General features: G+C 36.4%; 3 protein-coding genes across 4 annotated transcripts; 2 read left to right on the top strand and 1 right to left on the bottom strand.

Moving 5' to 3' along the window:
• Positions 1-2,701: 2,701 nt before the first annotated feature.
• LOC147533409 (putative E3 ubiquitin-protein ligase RF298) lies at positions 2,702-7,313 on the top strand. The gene is made up of 4 exons (XM_086650641.1): positions 2,702-2,994; positions 4,121-4,154; positions 4,444-6,482; positions 6,594-7,313. Exons 3-4 carry the CDS (start codon positions 4,533-4,535, stop codon positions 7,110-7,112), a joined length of 2,469 nt encoding a protein of 822 aa, XP_086506767.1. The 5' UTR covers positions 2,702-2,994; positions 4,121-4,154; positions 4,444-4,532; the 3' UTR covers positions 7,113-7,313.
• Positions 7,314-9,117: 1,804 nt separating this feature from the next.
• On the bottom strand, positions 9,118-11,632 carry LOC147533410 (uncharacterized). Of its 2 annotated transcripts, none has more exons than XM_086648536.1 (2): positions 11,343-11,632; positions 9,118-11,138 (listed from the first exon to the last, which is right to left on the bottom strand). In XM_086648536.1, exon 2 carries the CDS (start codon positions 11,000-11,002, stop codon positions 9,245-9,247), a length of 1,758 nt encoding a protein of 585 aa, XP_086504662.1. In that variant the 5' UTR covers positions 11,003-11,138; positions 11,343-11,632; the 3' UTR covers positions 9,118-9,244. The 2 variants fall into 2 exon arrangements, with proteins under 2 accessions (XP_086504662.1, XP_086504663.1); XM_086648537.1 differs by having other exon boundaries at positions 9,118-10,848; positions 11,343-11,627.
• Positions 11,633-14,246: 2,614 nt separating this feature from the next.
• On the top strand, positions 14,247-17,410 carry LOC147533411 (amino acid transporter AVT6A-like). The gene is made up of 5 exons (XM_086650647.1): positions 14,247-15,094; positions 15,839-16,000; positions 16,105-16,308; positions 16,403-16,868; positions 16,945-17,410. The coding sequence occupies exons 1-5, from the start codon at positions 14,647-14,649 to the stop codon at positions 17,072-17,074; spliced, it is 1,410 nt and encodes a 469-aa protein (XP_086506773.1). The 5' UTR covers positions 14,247-14,646; the 3' UTR covers positions 17,075-17,410.
• Positions 17,411-17,601: the final 191 nt, after the last annotated feature.

Here is a 17,601-nt window from a genome sequence, read left to right on the forward strand (position 1 = left end):
ATTTATATTTAGATCTTAAAATAATATCATATTGAATATAAGTATGAGAAATGAAAATTTGTCGACAGAACATCGATGATGGTAGCTCACATGCGAAGGGATATGAAATATGGAAGAAAGAAATATGGATAAAGCAATAATTCCTAATTTTTCAATTAAAAGAGAGATATCCCTAATTTTCCGCTCAATTCTCTTGCAAAAAAAAAAGAAGTAACGTTAAATTCCTCCTCTCATAGACTTAGATTCTCACAGCTACTTCCATTAAATGTTGATGGTTATACTTGGTGGTATTGATGATGGTGAAGAAAAGAAAGCCAAGGTGAGAGAGTAGACAAAGAGATGAAAGTAAAGAGAGAAGAGAGTCTTAATTCCCTTACTTAGAGTCTCAAATTAAATCAAATACATTCTTGTTTTACCAAATCAAAATATATGTAGGATTCATACAAATAAATGTAGGATTCATATAAATATACAAAAAAAAACATTTCTTATATGGCAATCGAATCAGAGAAATTCTTGCTTTACAAAATGAAATCGGCACATTCACACAAAAAATGTAAGTCTTATTCCATAAATGATTTTGTTATGTATTTATATAAATCCTACATTTATTTGTATGGCAGTCAAATTAAGACATTCTTGTTGTACCAAATAAAATTGGCACAAAAGGAGCAAGTCTTATTCTATAAATATATAAACTCTGCCATATTTTTATATGACACTTAAATTAGAGACATTTATTCTTGTTTTACCAAATAAAATTGGCCCATTCATAAAAAAGAAAAAGAATAGTAAATCTTATTCCATAAAGTATTCCCTTGTTCGCAACAGGGGAAGGAAAGTTCGATATCAAAAATGAAAAATAGATCATTCCCATATAACTAAATATTCAGGATCATTTTGCAACAAAAAAGAAATTCTTGATGGCTTAACAAAAAACTATCATATTTCAACAAAAAAACGAAAAACAAAAAACTATCATGACCAGGATCTTTTAACCCTTCAACAAAAAAAAAAAAAAAATCTTTTAACTCTTCAACAAAAAAAAGAAAAAAAAAAAGATCTTTTAACCCAATTTCTTTTTTTTTATTGGCAATTAGATAAGTGCATTCTTGTTTTACCAAATAAAATAAGGCAATGAATACATGTGTGTGTATATATATATATATGTATGGTTTATTTACAAAAAAAAAAAAAAAAAAGGTTATTTACTTGAAATCGCAATGGTGAAGGATTTCCTTTATGAACAGAAAGCGTAACTAAAACGCAAAAACCTCTAGATCTGAAGAGTTAGCGTAACTAGCTTAGGATGTATGCATGCATGCAAGGTCGTAAATTTTGAGATCAAACCTTATTCCTTTCCCAATTTCGTACAACGTGAAGTCTTAGTACTTCAACCAACGAGGACCCTAACCTGATTCTTTATTTAAATAACTACTCGTTAAGCGGAGATCACTAAGAAATATATTGATTTTGTTTTGGTGTATGTTTTTGCTCGTCTAAACCTAATGGGCCACCAAAGCGGTCGTTTTGGGCCTCAATGTGGTTTTTTTCTGAAACCATATTTCATTCATAAGTGATTAAATCACTGATTTACATGGATAAATTGATTATTCTTCTCGGTTCGGCGACATGAGAGTTACATAAGTAAATTTTCAGAACTTCAAATGTAAAGTACCTCATGAGGTGAGATAAATTGACTAGACTTTGACGAAAAAGAAAGATGAAAGGATCCTAAAGATCACGGATTAAGAGACCCTAAAGGTCAAAACAAATAAAATTACATCAATAATAATAAAACTAATAAAAGTGAAATCTTGATCGGTCTTTCTCTTGTTTTGTAATTCATCTTCAATCTTCTTGAGATGATCATTGTAGAAATAGGCAACATTAACTCTTCTTTTCTCATAACCTCTATATCCATATAAATCACCAAAAAGTTAATTATATCCTTTATCCAAATTTAATTGTTGTGAGGCGATCCATGTTGGAGAGAGAAGAACAAGAAGAATACAATAAGAAGAGAGAATTGACAACCATGAAACTGATATTACCCGAGTTACGAGAGAAAAAGAAACATTGTTTAAGATGAATTAGATTCCGCAATTTCTCTCTCTAAAAACCTACAAGACCTTATTATAGATCTAATAGAACATAACAACTAAAAGAGGAAGATCCGGAGGAGGGATCCCTCCTCCAGATAAAACCAAGATCTGGAAAAAGTTTAATAGAGAGAGAGAAGGGAGGAAACGGTTTTTGGCCCCAATGTAGTTAAGGGTCTCAAATTTCGATTTTTTTTTCTTTTTCATGATTTTTCATTATATTAGGGCCCCAAATTTTAACTTCGCTTGGGGCCTCCCAAATATTTGGGCCGGTCCTGAATGGTGGCACTATAAGAGCTCATGATGAAACTTTTAAACTATAAAGCGAAGTCGAAAATTGAGTCTACGAAAAAGTGAACAAATCAAGTGACATTGACATGTTAATAATGTAGTTTGCTTCCCAAACCTACATAAAAGAGATTTACTAATAATTGAATCGCTTGATGTCTTTATTCATGTATATGATATCTTTTGTAGTCGAGATCTTTAACATAAAAGTTGTTCGTATACATACATAATAAATCTCTCTGATACACATTTAATTTCTCTGATAGATGGAGATCTTTAATATAATCTTTGGGATTGCATAATCCTAGGTTAGCTAATACATATTTAATTTCTCACTTAAAAGTGACTAAATCCTAGGTTGCTACCTCTTATTAGACTTTGGTTGTTATTACATAAGAAAAGAGGACTATATCCATTAACTTGGGGACTAAAAAGTGCTAAATTCAAGTGGTTGGTAGGTCTGAAGTCTAAAAACCCACACTCCCTTTGGCCACTATAAAGTTCACACACTTGTGAGAGATTTTTCATTCATTTTCTAGCTTCCCTCGAAACTATCGACGTTGGAGAAAAATGGAGACGAACTCGACTTGAACCGCCATTACCGGTATATATCTCTCTCTCTCTCTCTAGATTCTCTCTCTCTAGATTTCTCATTTGTAGTTGAATCAGTTCTAAATTTTTCATTATTCAGAGGAAAATAACGGTTTAGTTTTTTTTTTGCTTGTTTTTCAAGTTTTTCTCTTTCTCAATTTCAATCTAAAGTCCGATCATATTATTGTGTTGATTTTGGTGAATATCTGAGTTAATCTAAGGTTAATCGGCCTTTTGTTTTTCTTTTGAAATTACAGAATTGGTTTTCTTTGAAAAAGATGTTTTTTTTTTCTTCATGTTGTTTAAGATTATGGGTATGAATGATGAATCGGATTATGTAGTTTGATAATTGGAGTTAGTTTTTGGGTTTCTTGTTTATTTAGAGGTTTTGATGTTTAGGGTTTTAATTATGGTTTAGATTGTTGGATGGGTTGGTTTTTCTAAAGTTTCTATTGTTTTGTTATATATTTAAAAAAAAAAATATGTATCTGCATGTTGAAGGTACAAGTTAGGGTTTGTAAAAAGATGATGTTTTTATTTAAGGGTTTTCTAAATGGAATTGTAGTTCTCTCTTGTAGTTGATTTTACTTGTTTACATTAAATCTACTTTAAGTACTTTATGATGTATTCCTTGAATTGTGAATCCTACTTTGATTGGGTAGTAATATCAACATGTATGTTTCTCTACCAGAGAGGTGAAGATTCGAATCTTACCATCTCGAGATTAATGTATTACTTGGCTTATTATTCAACAAGTCTACATGACCCGCCTCTTTGAACTCCCACTTGAACCGACTGTGAGAGAAACAAGGATTTCTCTCTCCACGTGACTGAACATGTGAAAGGAGAAAGAAACCCTTGTTTCTGTCTCAGTCGGTTCAAGTGGGAGCCTCAGGAGGCGGGTTGAGGATACTTTTTGTTTATTATTAACTTTGTCGAGTTCTTACGTTCTTCATGAAGTTTATACTTTATATGCATGATGCAGATGAACTTTTAATTAACTTGTATAGTAGATTGCATCTATTGATATCCTAAATTAGACATTAGGTCAAATTTGTCGTTGGAAGTACCGTTGATGATTCATGTACTTATATCTTGATTCAGCTTAGCTTTAATAAGTTTTGATGATTTTAATGCAGGATAATTAACTACTGTGATTTTGTCTGACCAAAGGTATAATTTCTTTCCGTTTATTTTCAACATTTTTCTTGAACACGATAATGACCTAATTTTTATTGAAAATGATTTAATGAGCTGTAGCTAATAGCCATATATCTCGAAATGATATGGTGAACGTGGGGATATTTTATCATATCTTGTGATACTCTATGGTATACTCAGTAGAGTTCAAATGTATTGTGTGAGTTCCAGCTCACTGAATCGTGGCACATGTTTATTCAATGGTTTTCGACTTCATCTTTAGTAATAATTAAAGATGTTACGTTCATTCCGGTTTTGACAGGTTCCCGCCGCCTCTCCTTCATTTTCGGTGGTTAATTTGGAACCTCGGATCTCATTGCTGAATTGAGGAGTAAGAGAGACGTGGCAACTATGGCATCCGGGTCTAGTGATTCTAAAGATGGTATTCAAATGTCTTCTAGCGAGTCACCCCAAGAGAAAGGCGGTAGAAATAAGAGAAAATTCCGAATGGAAATTGCTGATCCAACTAAGCTTAACTCTCCGTTCCAGACAGACAGCTCAACTTTTGAATTGTCTTCGGAGAAATGCGGAAACAGTTCAACCGATGAAGATCATGGTATTAGTCATGTTTGTAGTAAAAAACAAGATGATGCCAATACATTAAAACAAGAATTTGGATCATCCGTTGAGGCTGGGTCCAGCAAGCAGAAAGAGGATACAAAATCACAGAATTACCGATACGCTAGATGGAGTGATCTCACGAAGAGCGAGCTAGAGGAACTTTTGTTGAACCTTCTACACAAAACATTCGAGAGTGCGATAAATAGGATTACTGTGATCGGCTACAGTAAAGAAATTGCGACAAGAGCTATCCTAAGATATGGCATATGCTATGGGTCTAATGACCCAATCACAAATATTGTCGAGACCACATTAGCCTTTATGAGAAGTGCAGAACAAATTGATGGTCCAAGAGGTGATTTAGTTGAGACTCTAGAGGAGCTGAAAAAGTATACTATGATTGAAATGGTTTCTGTGCTTAGACAGGTTAAGCCAGTTCTAAGTGTTGCTGATGCTATGTGGCGCCTATTGCTATGTGATTTGGATATGAATCTCGCTTGTAAAATGGCCGATAATTCTTTCACTAGCGTTAATGCTTCTACCGCTGACCCAGGCTTTAGTTCATCAGGTCCTGATCAGTCTAAATTGGACGAGAAACCTAAGTTACCATGCACAAGTGATGTTCTTGAAGGATTGCCCCCTGAGAAAACAAATCCAGTTCCAAAATTTGATTCTAAGGGAAAATCAACCATCGATGGTGATCACGTCCAAACCAGTTCTCAGTCTTCTACCCCACCAGTCGAGCCAGTACCAGGGAATGGCAGAAAAGGTCGTACTTCTAAAACGGATCATGTCTTACAACAGAAGTCAATGCCATCGAATAAGAAGAATAGGGGTAAAGGGGCTAAAGGTTCTGCAAAAAAAAGTAATAGTAACTCCTCGGGCGGTTTGATCTTGGATAAGAAGCAGGATTCTACCACTGTATCGAAATCTGTCGCATTTGCTTTAAAGCATACTTCAGTAAGGATAACACAGGTAGCAGGAGTTGATATCTCTCAAACAAAGGGACTTCATGCCATAGCTGCACCTTTGTCTTCTAATACGAAGCCTTCCGGTGTTGCATCTGCACTACTGATGTCCAATACCGATCTTTCCTTCGCCCTAGCTCCAAAGAAAAACATTGCTCTGAAGCCCCCAAGTTCAAGTGCCGCGTCTTCCCATGATGACATGTCTTATATTCCTTATGCTAGAATAAATGAGATTGTGCCTGATTGCAAGAAAGATGAGGTGATTGCAAAGATGCTTTTGCGGAAGAAGGAATTGGAAAATGAAATTGAAGAGTGGACTTCATGGGGCAATGAAAAGGTAATGCAGGTTGCACGTAGGTTGGGCCAGGACAAAGCTGAAATGAAGTCTCTAAGGCATCAGAAAGAAGAAACAGCGCGTCTGAAACGAGAGAGACAACAAGTAGAAGAAGCCTCAAGGAAGAGGCTTTCTGACATCCATCATGAATTGAATAAGGCTGATTTTCAGATTGCGACAGCTAAAGTTTCTGCTGAAAAGCTCAAAACTGAGAACAAAAAGTTGATACAAAAGATGGAGGCTGCTAAAATAATGGCTGAAGAGTCGGCTGCAGCTTGTTCTGAAGCAGCTGAGAAGGAGAAGAAAACTCAGCAACAATTGCAGTCTTCAGAGAAGAAGAAAGCCTTGATGCAAGAGGAGCTCGCGACTCAAAGACTCGCGCGAAATCAGCTGCAACAAGAAGTAGATCAAGCAAAAGAGTACCTTGATTGGTTGGAGGTAACAATTCTATCTATCTTTTCTTTACTTATCGTTAACCTAGTATTAATCTTTTTTGGTTATATCAATATATCACTTTGTAGTTTCTCATCAATAATGAAAAAATCATAGGCAAACCGGAGAGCAGAAGAGACAACAAAGAACTTGTTACTCGCACAGGCCTATGCTATTAGAGAAGAAACACTACAGATAAAAGCTGCATCGAAGTTGAATGAAAAGTTGATTCTATCCAAAGCAGAACAGGACCTTAAGCAATCCAAAGAGTACAAGCAGAAGCTGGAGAACGAGATCACTCAGCTGAAGTTGAAGAACGAGTCTTCAGCATTGGCCGCGTTAAGGCAAGGTGCTGATGGTAAAAATGTTTCTAGTGGAATAGGAAGTCTTGAGATGGATCGTATCTCGGGGCTGATGGCAGGTCTTGATATCAAGCAGGGAAAAGGAGTTATGAAGCGGGAAAGAGAGTGTGTGATGTGCTTGTCCGAGGAGAGAATTGTGGTTTTCCTCCCTTGCGCTCATCAGGTTGTTTGCGCAAAGTGCAGTAAACTCCATGAAGAGCAGGGAATGAAGGACTGCCCATCTTGCAGGACTCCTATCCAGCAGCGAATTGTGGCTCGTTTCCGCGATTCTTAGTCCGTTTCATCCTTACCCTTTATTTCGTACTTTTTAATTGAATTTTACTTTGTTTTTTTAAAGACTTTTAGGACACATGTGTTTGTAAATCTCTCATTTAAAGAGAGATCCAAACACCCGCAATAATAATTGGGGAATGAATATTTAGTAATTTCATAAAAACCTTGAAGAATATTAAAACAATGAAATAGTTCCCTTCAATTACTTTCATATCTATCTTTCAGCTTATTACTTTCATATCTATCTTTCAGCTTATTACCCATTATTCAGCCACTAGTTACAAAAGTTTCGATTTTTTCGTTCATTTTAAATGAAACCTTAAACATTCCAGATCTTGGTGAAACTTTCTTAAAGTAGCCAACAACCCTTGGTTGGAGTGGTAAGAGTTTTAATCTTCCACCTTAGAGGTCAAGGGTGGTTGGAGTGGTAAGAGGTATAATCTTCCACCTTAGAGGTCAAGGGTTCGAGGCACACGCTGAACAATTCAAAAAAAAACTTTCTTAAAGTAGTGATTTTATGTAACTAGTGGGTTGAATGTTGGGGCCTTTAGCATTTTCGATATGATTTAGCTATCGTTTTTCAAACCTAGCAGTTAGTAAGTTGTATCCATATTTTGGTATGAGGTTTTGATTGATCTTTAATAACTTTGTGAGATAGGGGATGGTCTATCTTTGTGGATAGTCTCTATTATACAACTTGGTAGATTAGAACCCTGTGAACAAATTGCGCATACAAGATTATTAAGTGAAAATTTTGCTAATAGATATGCAACCTGATTTGCATCCAGCGGAGTTTGCACAAATTCCACTTTGCATAAGGTGCTTCGGCATCTTGTTTTGACTTGGTTGAATGTGAGTTGTTTGAGTCGGACTTTGTTTTGGTTAGAGGCATAAAAGTTATTTTCAGTTAGTTCGGACAATGACATCGGAATGTAAACTTATGTGTTATGGCTCACTCAAAATCTGCACGAGTTGGCTGTTCATATGACTCAGGTGATCGAGTCATAGAAAACAAATACTCTAAAACTTTAAAAGGAGAACACATTACCTATAATAAATCCATTATTAATATTTCTTGCTTGCAGCAAAAGTGGATCCTCACCAACCTAAATATTATAAATTTTGTCGAGTAAAGTTAGAATGAATGTGTGACATTCATATGGACATCAGATTTTTTTTTCTTGCAATTAGCCAGAGGGAGGAGCTGAAGGTGCCTAACATGATTGTTGTAGGCGCCCGATTTAAACATAAGGTCTTTCCAAAATTTACTCGTGAAAAGGTGCGTACAGCAAGTCAGTAATTATGATGGCCGCCTTTAGACCTTTCCTTGGGAGGAATATCTATAATTACTTTGGAATATATAGACAACGTACGTTGATCCCATGTACGTACAAACATATTTTAGAGATAAACCCTAAGTTTATAAATTTAGACAGTTTGATATCCATATTTGTGTGGGAAATTGATTACAAGATTTGCTCAATAGAAGAATTGTGAAGTTGCGTCCTGAAAAGAATATGATATTCGCATGAAAATTGTTAAGTTGTGACCTAAAGAGAATAGGGTGATACTCCTAAATAACATAAATAGAGAAAAGTAAATATTGAAAAAATGTAAAGTTGTTGATGATGTTTTATTTTGAAGGGGGTCCAGAGATGTTTTTCTTGAATGTAGAAATGGAAGGTCTTGATCATCTGTTGCTGGAGAGAACTGATGATTGTGAAAAAGGTTGAAAAGAAGACAATGAAAAGTGTCACTGATTCTATCCTGGCAAGGGTGGCTGGCAAAATTGCCAATCTCTATCCTCACTGATCATAGGGTCGGTTCGCCTGAAACCAGTGAAACCCTGCCCAAAGGTTTCGGGTGGCCAGTTCCGTAAAAACCCGCCACCAAGATGTTTCGTGCACGATTTACTGATTGATCTTCTGATCACTGGCATCACAAAGCTTCAAAATGTTGATTCAAACCTAGTTAGTACAACTGAAACATAATGGAGATGCTCCCAATTTACATAACATAAATGACTGAGAAGTCAACCTACTGAATTCATATGTAAGAAGTAAGAACACCATATAACATTTCACTAACTAAATTACTACTCATTCTAAATTCCCGAGTACAAATTACACATTTCTAAAACTGTTCTATACTTTTTATAGCATCTGCCTTGCAAGTTGTCTTGTAATGTCCAGTTTGGTTGCATTTACTGCAATGAACTGTGTGCTTCTCCCTGTTAAGGTCTTCTACACAAAGTCGCTTCTTCTCGGGTCGTCCTGGTGGTCGTCGAAACTTGGGTGGCCTAACAACTCTACTATCTTCATCCATGGGAGCTTCACTCTCCTTACTCCATTCAATTTTATCAGGCATAGGATGTATCACTTGTGAATATGCTGATCGATAACTTGAAACGGTAAAATACCTTCCTGAAAATTCGTAGATGTCTTTTCTACATGAGAGTATAGCTGCAACACCATGGGAGCAGGGTAATCCATAAAGTTGCCAGTCTCGGCAAGAACAACAGTGGGTGCCAATATTCACAATATCTGCTCGATCGGAAGATAAAACCTCAAATTCTACTTCATCTGATCTAAGGACTTGGTAAGAAGCAGAACGGGTAATTGCTTCTGAAATACGTTTTTCAGCAGATGGGGCAAGTGTTGATATCCAAGCTGCACCTCTTGATTGTCGTTCATTAAACTCTATCATTAGTTTATTGTGAATTCTTTCGACGACTTGGAGTATGGGTAGCTCTCGTGCTTCAAAAATCCATTTATTGAATTCGTCAATGTTAGAAGAGAGATGCCCAAATCGAGTCCCTTCAAAATATGGCAATGCCCACTGACAAGGTGGAATTTCTTGAACCCATTTCGCTGCTTCTGCAGAATATTCTTCAATTTCGGCTATTTTTTCTTTAAACCCAATGGTGGTAATCGAATAAGCTGCTTTCCAGAGTAGATGAACAAGCCTTGAGTTCTTAAATTCTTTACCAACACTTTCAGTCATGTGGCGCATACAATATCCGAGAAATGAAGTTGGAAATTTCCTTTTCACGGCATCTACAATTCCTTTCTGTCCATCTGATATAAATGTAAGTTGGGGCATTTTTTCAGTATTCATCTCGAGAAGCTTGTGTAATTCCGACAAAAACCACGTCCAACTTTCATCATTTTCAACATCAACGATACCAAAAGCCAGTGGAAACAACCCACCATCGGCATCAAAAGATGTCGCTAAAAGCAATGTCCCAAGATACTTGTTTTTCAGCTGAATCCCACCAAGACAAATAAGTGGCAAGCAACCGTTCACAAACCCATATATCGATGCATAAAGAGAAACAAACAATCGTTGAAACCTATTGTCTGCACCAACGGTGAACACCTGTGCAACGCTTCCAGGATTGGTTCTCTTTATTTCTTCACAATATGCAGGAAGCAAGCAATACCCTTCCTCAGAAGACCCATAAATTGCAGCTAACCCTCGTTCTTTGGCTCGCCAAGCTTGCTTATATGGTATAGTAATCCCGTACTGTTTCTGAATATCTTGCAATATATCTTTAGGCTTGTAATTCATGTTATCCCTCAATTTTTCCTCTATGAAATTCACAATCCAATCAACAGAAGCTTGGTGATGCCCATTTTGCGCGTTCTTTCCACAAGTATGTGTGCCATCAAGACTCCTTATTGTGAAAGTCGAAGCCTTTGGAAGCTTAACTGCACGAACTCGCCATGGACAACCCTCTGTGGCACATTTCGCAAAGTAGCGAATCAAATCACTTTTTATAATCCGAAGCTCAAAATGTTGTGCAATTGCTGCCTCTTTAATTGTTTTTCGGAAAGTCTTAACGTCGGGAAATTGTTGGCCAACATAGAAGTTGTAATCCTCCTCCTCCATATGTTAAGAAAAAGTTTCCAACTTTTCCACTTTCCTTGCAGAAACTCAAGTCTTTTCCCTCTTATTTTATAGCTTTGAACAAACTCCTTTTCAAGTAAGAAGTGATTAAACTCTCTTTCTCCAATTAGGGCAGAAACTGCAAGCAATCAATTGGAACTAAATTGACTTCCTCTTTTTTCTATTATTACAAATTTGGGTCATTCTGTCTAGAAATTGTTTAGAGAGAGAGATTCATTTTTCCAGTTACTAAGCTATAATCTTCAATTAAGTTCAAGAAAATTAAAACTTAGCTAAACAGTGTTCAAGCAATTGAAACCACAGAAGATATAATAACACTTACTCGTGAAATAGAGGAAAGATAATCAAATTCGAACTGTGAGATTTCAATATTAGGGCTTCTGTTCCTATCTGCACACTCTGATGACAATAACACCAACCTCAGAAATTCTTCTACCGGAAAGGATTGAGCTTTACGAGGTATATGTGCTATAGAGCGAGAAGAAGGAACTAGATCTCAGGAGATGATGAAATTTGGGAAAACATGAAGGAAAACAGAGGAGTTTTCGCCATGAGAGAGGATCAGAGAAGACGGTCTTAGGGATGAAAGAAGAAGAAGAACCCTTTCGGCATTCTGAAAAAGATTAGGGTTGATTAGGTCACCTAAGGGTATTAAAGGGATTTCAGTTAAAGAGCAAGGTTGTTTACGGGTAATATTTTTCTTAGCCTTCCAGCCCAATAAGAGAATTAACGGTAGTGAAGTTTGAGGGCACGCAAGAATTGCAGAGACATAATTGGTTCTAGGGTTTATGTTTTGACACCACATTAACCACATTAGATATTTGTTACATTGCACGATATTGATACATTACAAATATATATAATATGAAAATAAATGTAAGACCCATCGTGAATTCAATAAGTTTTATAAACACAAATCTACTTTTGTCTTCTACTGAAATATCTAATAGATGAATTGCCCTTACATAAAAATAAAACTAGACACGAAAGCAAATCTGATTGTATTTGAACTAAGACAAGATTAGGCTCTCAGTTTTGAACTTGGGAATCATGCCTCTTTCGGATTCAACCTTCCTATTGATTTGATACGGGTTGACTTGTTGAACTTTTGGTCCTTTCTTGACTTATAGGATCATCATTTATGAAAGATATTTTATGGTTACAAATGTTCGAGGTTTGTCAAATCGAAATTCGAATAAATCGAAGTTTGAAAGATATGTAAGCATTTTCGTTCGAACTTCGAACACATCCATTAGGGTTTTAGATCACTATGTGACGTGTCACATCAAAGAAGACAAGGCCTATGAAGGTTCCATGAAGACGGCCAGATCTGATGAAGACGATCAGATGTGACGAAGATGATCAGATATGATGAAGATGATCTATCTTGATGATTGTGTATTCTGGATTTTTTCGTCGTTTTTAGTTTTTTTATCTCTACACATACAAAATATGTTTTTGTCAACCGCCTAGAGAGAACTACACGTTCATAGTGGAAGTTGTTGATTTACGTTTTTGCTTAATTTGTCCATCTAATTTCCGTCTTTGGAAGTAGATAAAAAAAAGGGAGAAAGTTCGGGTATGGAAAGAAGACCATTCTTCCATTCTTGATAAGCCATCATCAGATGTAGTCGTTTTAATTAGTTAAAGTAATTGTTTGATTTAGTGGTTTTCTTCAAGTACTTTATTTGAAGATTATGAAAAATTTGTGATCAAACAACTTAATTTAAGGGTTTCTCTTTTATGATGGTGAAATGGAGTTCAACATTTCCCCTACCTACATCTATCACTGTATTTTGGTCTTTGTTAGTTCATCTACATCTTCCAATTCAGATTTGGCTAGAACAATTACGAAGAAATAAGGAAGAACACCAAAAAGAAGATTGGACAACATTTATTAAATAAAGAAAATACAACAACTTATTGAATCAAGGGGATAAGATGCGGGACAACATCTTATTCAGTCAACAACTTCTACTGGCTTAATAGATCCTACATATATTTAAGTATAATAAGTTTAAGACCTTTAGAGTCTTCTCATTTGTGATCTTTAAGATCTTTTGATATTTTTAGATTGTTATTGTTTGATTTGCTTGTTTTTTATATATTTATGATCTTTGTACGGAAAAAGAGATCGTTGGCATTACAAAACGATTAATGGGTTCTCCCAAAAGATTATTTTCCCTCATCACCCGAAGAATGATAATGTGCTAACAGAAATCGGTTGTGTACTTACAAGTATCAAGTGCATCTTTCAACAAAAGAAAAATAGAAGCATTAGGTGCATGCCTAAAACAAATACCACACACAAAAAAAAGGTAAGAACATAAAGATATTAATGCTACGTGCAATAATATGAATGATGCTCTAAGTACCAAAAGATCAAAAAATTATTGAGCATGATAAGAAGTTAAAACATACCAAATCGGTGATGAATTTTCATCAAAAAAAAAAAAAATCGGTGATGAACAATACAAAAGTTCAGCATTTTTGCAGGCTGATCAAAGCTATGTATTTTTCTTGCACACAAATATCTTCGTCCGTTTTGTCAAATATTATATTTTTGTCTCACATAATTAAGCGAAAAGTTACTCGTTGGGAGGTAATTTTATCCCCACTCTCTTGTGGCACATTTTTTTTTAAATATGTCACAAACTAAACTTACATTTTCCCTTGTTTTTTTATACTTTTTGCTCATCACTCCTTTGGAAATTGCCCAAATATACTAACTCTATTTTCTACATTTTATGGAACTACAATTGTCTAAATATAGCTAACAACTGCTAGCCCAGTTGATATTGTATCTAATACGAGCAGACGACCTTCTAGTAGGTTAAATATGGTTGTTGTCCAAAATAGATTTTTGACATTTACTTAAAGAATAATCTGTGTGACATACATCAATGAAGATGTGACTTGATGACTTTATGGAATGTTTTGGTAGGCTGGAAAAATGAGACCATTATCTCCCATTGCTAGGCTCTCCTACCAGACTGGACGGGACCAACCTATCATCTCCACCGCACCATTATCCGGTTGTCACATTTTCGCCAACACATGTAACCTATCCTCTCTTCAGTCACCACATCTTAAAGTATACAATGTGGAATCCCAACATCTTAGATCTCAATATTATGTATCTCTAGAAAATTCCATCCATGGATGGTTCAATAATTAATCCCAAGATTATACTACTAGATCCAACAAATTTAGTGCTATGTATTTTATATCAAAGATTGCTTGTAGTGCGAGTCTAATTAAGCTCCCAAAGACAGGGCTTTGTCGGACGGTTGAATATTCTAGAGAGAGAAAGTCTTCTGTCTTTCTGGTCTTTCTCTCTCTATCTATCCAGAGAACCAAATGGGTTTTCCACATGGGCCTCGTCATGTTTGTTGTCAACCACAATCATCATATTATATCAGGGAAAAGAAAAAAGTGACTTCCCGCGTAAATCACCATCCTCAAACCGAAACCCCCACAATTAAACCTCATTAAATTCCCACAATTAAATCTCTATCTTTTCCCCTCTTCCTTCCTTCTAATCCCTCCCTCAATCAATTCCCATCAACCCTAATTTATCTCATCTCTCATCCCCACTCCCCGGATCGCCCCAAGTTTCACTCAATATGACGATTTTGACCTTCTCAAACGAGAGGAAATACCGTCGTAGTCCAAGAAGCAACAGCGATCCTCTCCTTCTTCCCCAAAAACACGACAACAATTCATTCAGATCTCGTTACGATCTTGAAGAAGAAGATGAGGTTGGATTTGATGGTGCTTCTTTTTCTGGTGCTGTATTTAATTTATCCACCACAATTGTTGGTGCAGGAATCATGGCGTTACCGGCGACGGTTAAAGAATTAGGGTTAATACCTGGATTGACTATGATTGTATTGGTGGCTATATTGACTGAATCGTCAATTGAGATGATATTGAGATTTGGGAAAGCATCCAAATCGGTTTCTTATTCAGGGGTAGTTGGGGATGCGTTTGGTGGAACCGCGAGAAGGTTGTTGCAGATTTGTATCATTGTTAACAATCTAGGGTTACTCATCGTTTACATGATCATCATTGGTAATTTCTTCAATTCCCCTCTTTTTTTTTCTCTAATCATGATCCATGCATGCCAATTTAGTCTTGAATTGAGTAGCAATTTGAATGCTTTAGAAATTGGACTTGAATTTTATACCCAAGTAGATAGTATTTTTTTCCTCAAATTTAACATCATTTTTTAGGCGAGCTTGCATAGAAAAGATCAGATTTTTTTAAAAAAAGAAAAATGATAGGCGAAAATCTCAGCCTAGAATGGGCCGAAAAACGGGATTGAAAAATGAAAGACTCATCTTTGCCGTTCATCACCCGTTTCATCTCATGTAGTTTTAGGGAAATCATATGGTAGGTTGGTCCGAATCCCCTAAGACATAGCATAGAACTTGTCTTCACTGTACTTCGTTTTATATTCAGCTCGAAGCTTTTTGAAATTGAGCCATGTCTTCTGTCTGAAGCTAGAGATTCGAAGTTTTTGAATTGCTTCTTGCCCGATCGGTTTCAGTCCTTATATCGGAAGGATACTATAACGCATGAAGAAAGCAACTTGATTAGTTTATTAAGTCTAAGACCTTGCTTGTCAGTTGGTAGTGAATGCAGTGAGAACTTGTGTTGTCCGCTTTGTCTTCAGAACATTTCTTAACGAGAGTTGCTACTGATATAATATATATCGATAGTCCCTTACTTCTATGGATACTGAAGAACATGGTTCAATTATCAATTGTATTGTGTGAATTAGTTTGGCTTTTCCTTTTTGTGCCTCTTATGCAGGGGATGTGTTTTCCGGGACGAGGTCAGGTGATGGCAGTGCAGTTCATCACTCTGGGATTCTTGAGGAGTGGTTCGGACGACATTGGTGGACTTCACCTATACTCGTTCTCTTCCTCACCACTATTCTTGTTTTCTGTCCTTTAATCTCCTTCAAGCGTGTCGGTAAGTAATCTCGCTCCTCTTGAAATTTCTTTGGTACTTCCTAGTTCCTACTCTAGCTAATTCAAAGAGTATGCTCACTTAAAACTTCCTTTTCTTGTTCTTAGATTCCTTGAGATACACATCGGCCTTGTCAGTTGCTTTGGCAGTTGTTTTCGTTGTGATTACAACAGGAATAACTGTCATGAAATTGTTTAATGGAAGCATTGGAATGCCGCGTTTGTTTCCTCTTATGGCGGATCAGGCTTCCTTCTGGAAGCTTTTCACCACCGTTCCTGTACTCGTCACAGCCTACATTTGCCATTATAGCAGTAAGCCTTCACACTTGAGTAGTTTGAGTTCGAATCTGATTCATAAGCTACTTTACCGACCTGTTGTTTTCTTTTTCGGGTATATTTTTGACAGTACATCCTATAGAGAATGAACTGAAAGACCCATCACAGATGAAGTCAATTGTTCGAAGTTCTCTCACATTTTGTGCATCAGTCTATTTTGCGACCAGTTTGTTCGGATTCCTACTTTTTGGAGAGCAAACTCTAGACGATGTACTCGCTAATTTCGATACAGACCTAGGAATTCCATATGGAGCAATACTAAACGATGTGGTGAGAGTGAGCTATGGATTTCACTTGATGCTTGTATTTCCAGTTGTCTTCTTCTCACTTCGACTTAGTCTCGATTCCTTGCTTTTCCCAATGGCTGTACCTATTGCATTTGACAACAAGAGATTCTTGTCTATAAGTATAGGCCTGATGGGATTCATCTTCATCACGGCTAATTTCGTGAGAAGCATATGGACTGCATTCCAGTTCACTGGAGCAACTGCTGCTATCTCCTTAGGTTTCATCTTTCCAGCTGCAATTGCTCTAAGGTAAGTGTAAAAACTGAAACTCCCAAAAGAATTCTAAGAATCCGACATTGGATTAATAATGTTTTTTTTGGTGCAGGGATTCTCATGGGATAGCGACGAAGAAAGACATGATATTGTCTTGCTTGTTGGTGTTTTTAGCCGTGACTTCTAGCACAATTGCCATTTCCTGCAACATTTATAGCATATTTAATGGTCAATCAAGGTAACACAAGGGGGATAGGATGAGAAAAGTATTTTGGACTACAACCAGTGTCGAGCTCTTAATCATCCATTTTCGCCTTTTCTCTGCATCTTGTAATTTGATAGAAAGAACTAGGCATTGATGGGAATGATAGATAAGTGTGTGAGATTTGAAAAATTGCCCATTTATAGCTTCCAGTTTTAATTTTGAGCAGGAAGACTGAAAGAAAGTATAGCAAAGCTTGGGAATTTACCTCCCCTTATTTACTTCCTGTTGTATACCCAGGCGCTACATGCACCAAAAATCATGTATCGTGGACTTAATGTGAACAGAATACTTTTTAAGTGACATTTCAGATTGAGTTTCTTGACCTTTTTATAGTTTCTTTAAACAAATCCTTTTCACCTTCTTCACCATCACAACACCCACCGAACAATCACGTTTCTTTTTCCTTTCTCTTCTCTCTACTGCAAAACCTTCATCTTAGACAGTTTCCGCTGTCATCAGCAAGAAGGGAATGAAGATAGAGAGAAAATGAGGTTAACGGACGTT

The sequence above is a fragment of the Eschscholzia californica genome, unplaced genomic scaffold (assembly GCF_041429995.1).
Source record: "Eschscholzia californica isolate CP2 unplaced genomic scaffold, dmEscCali1.0.p SCAF_6, whole genome shotgun sequence".
NCBI lineage: Eukaryota > Viridiplantae > Streptophyta > Magnoliopsida > Ranunculales > Papaveraceae > Eschscholzia > Eschscholzia californica.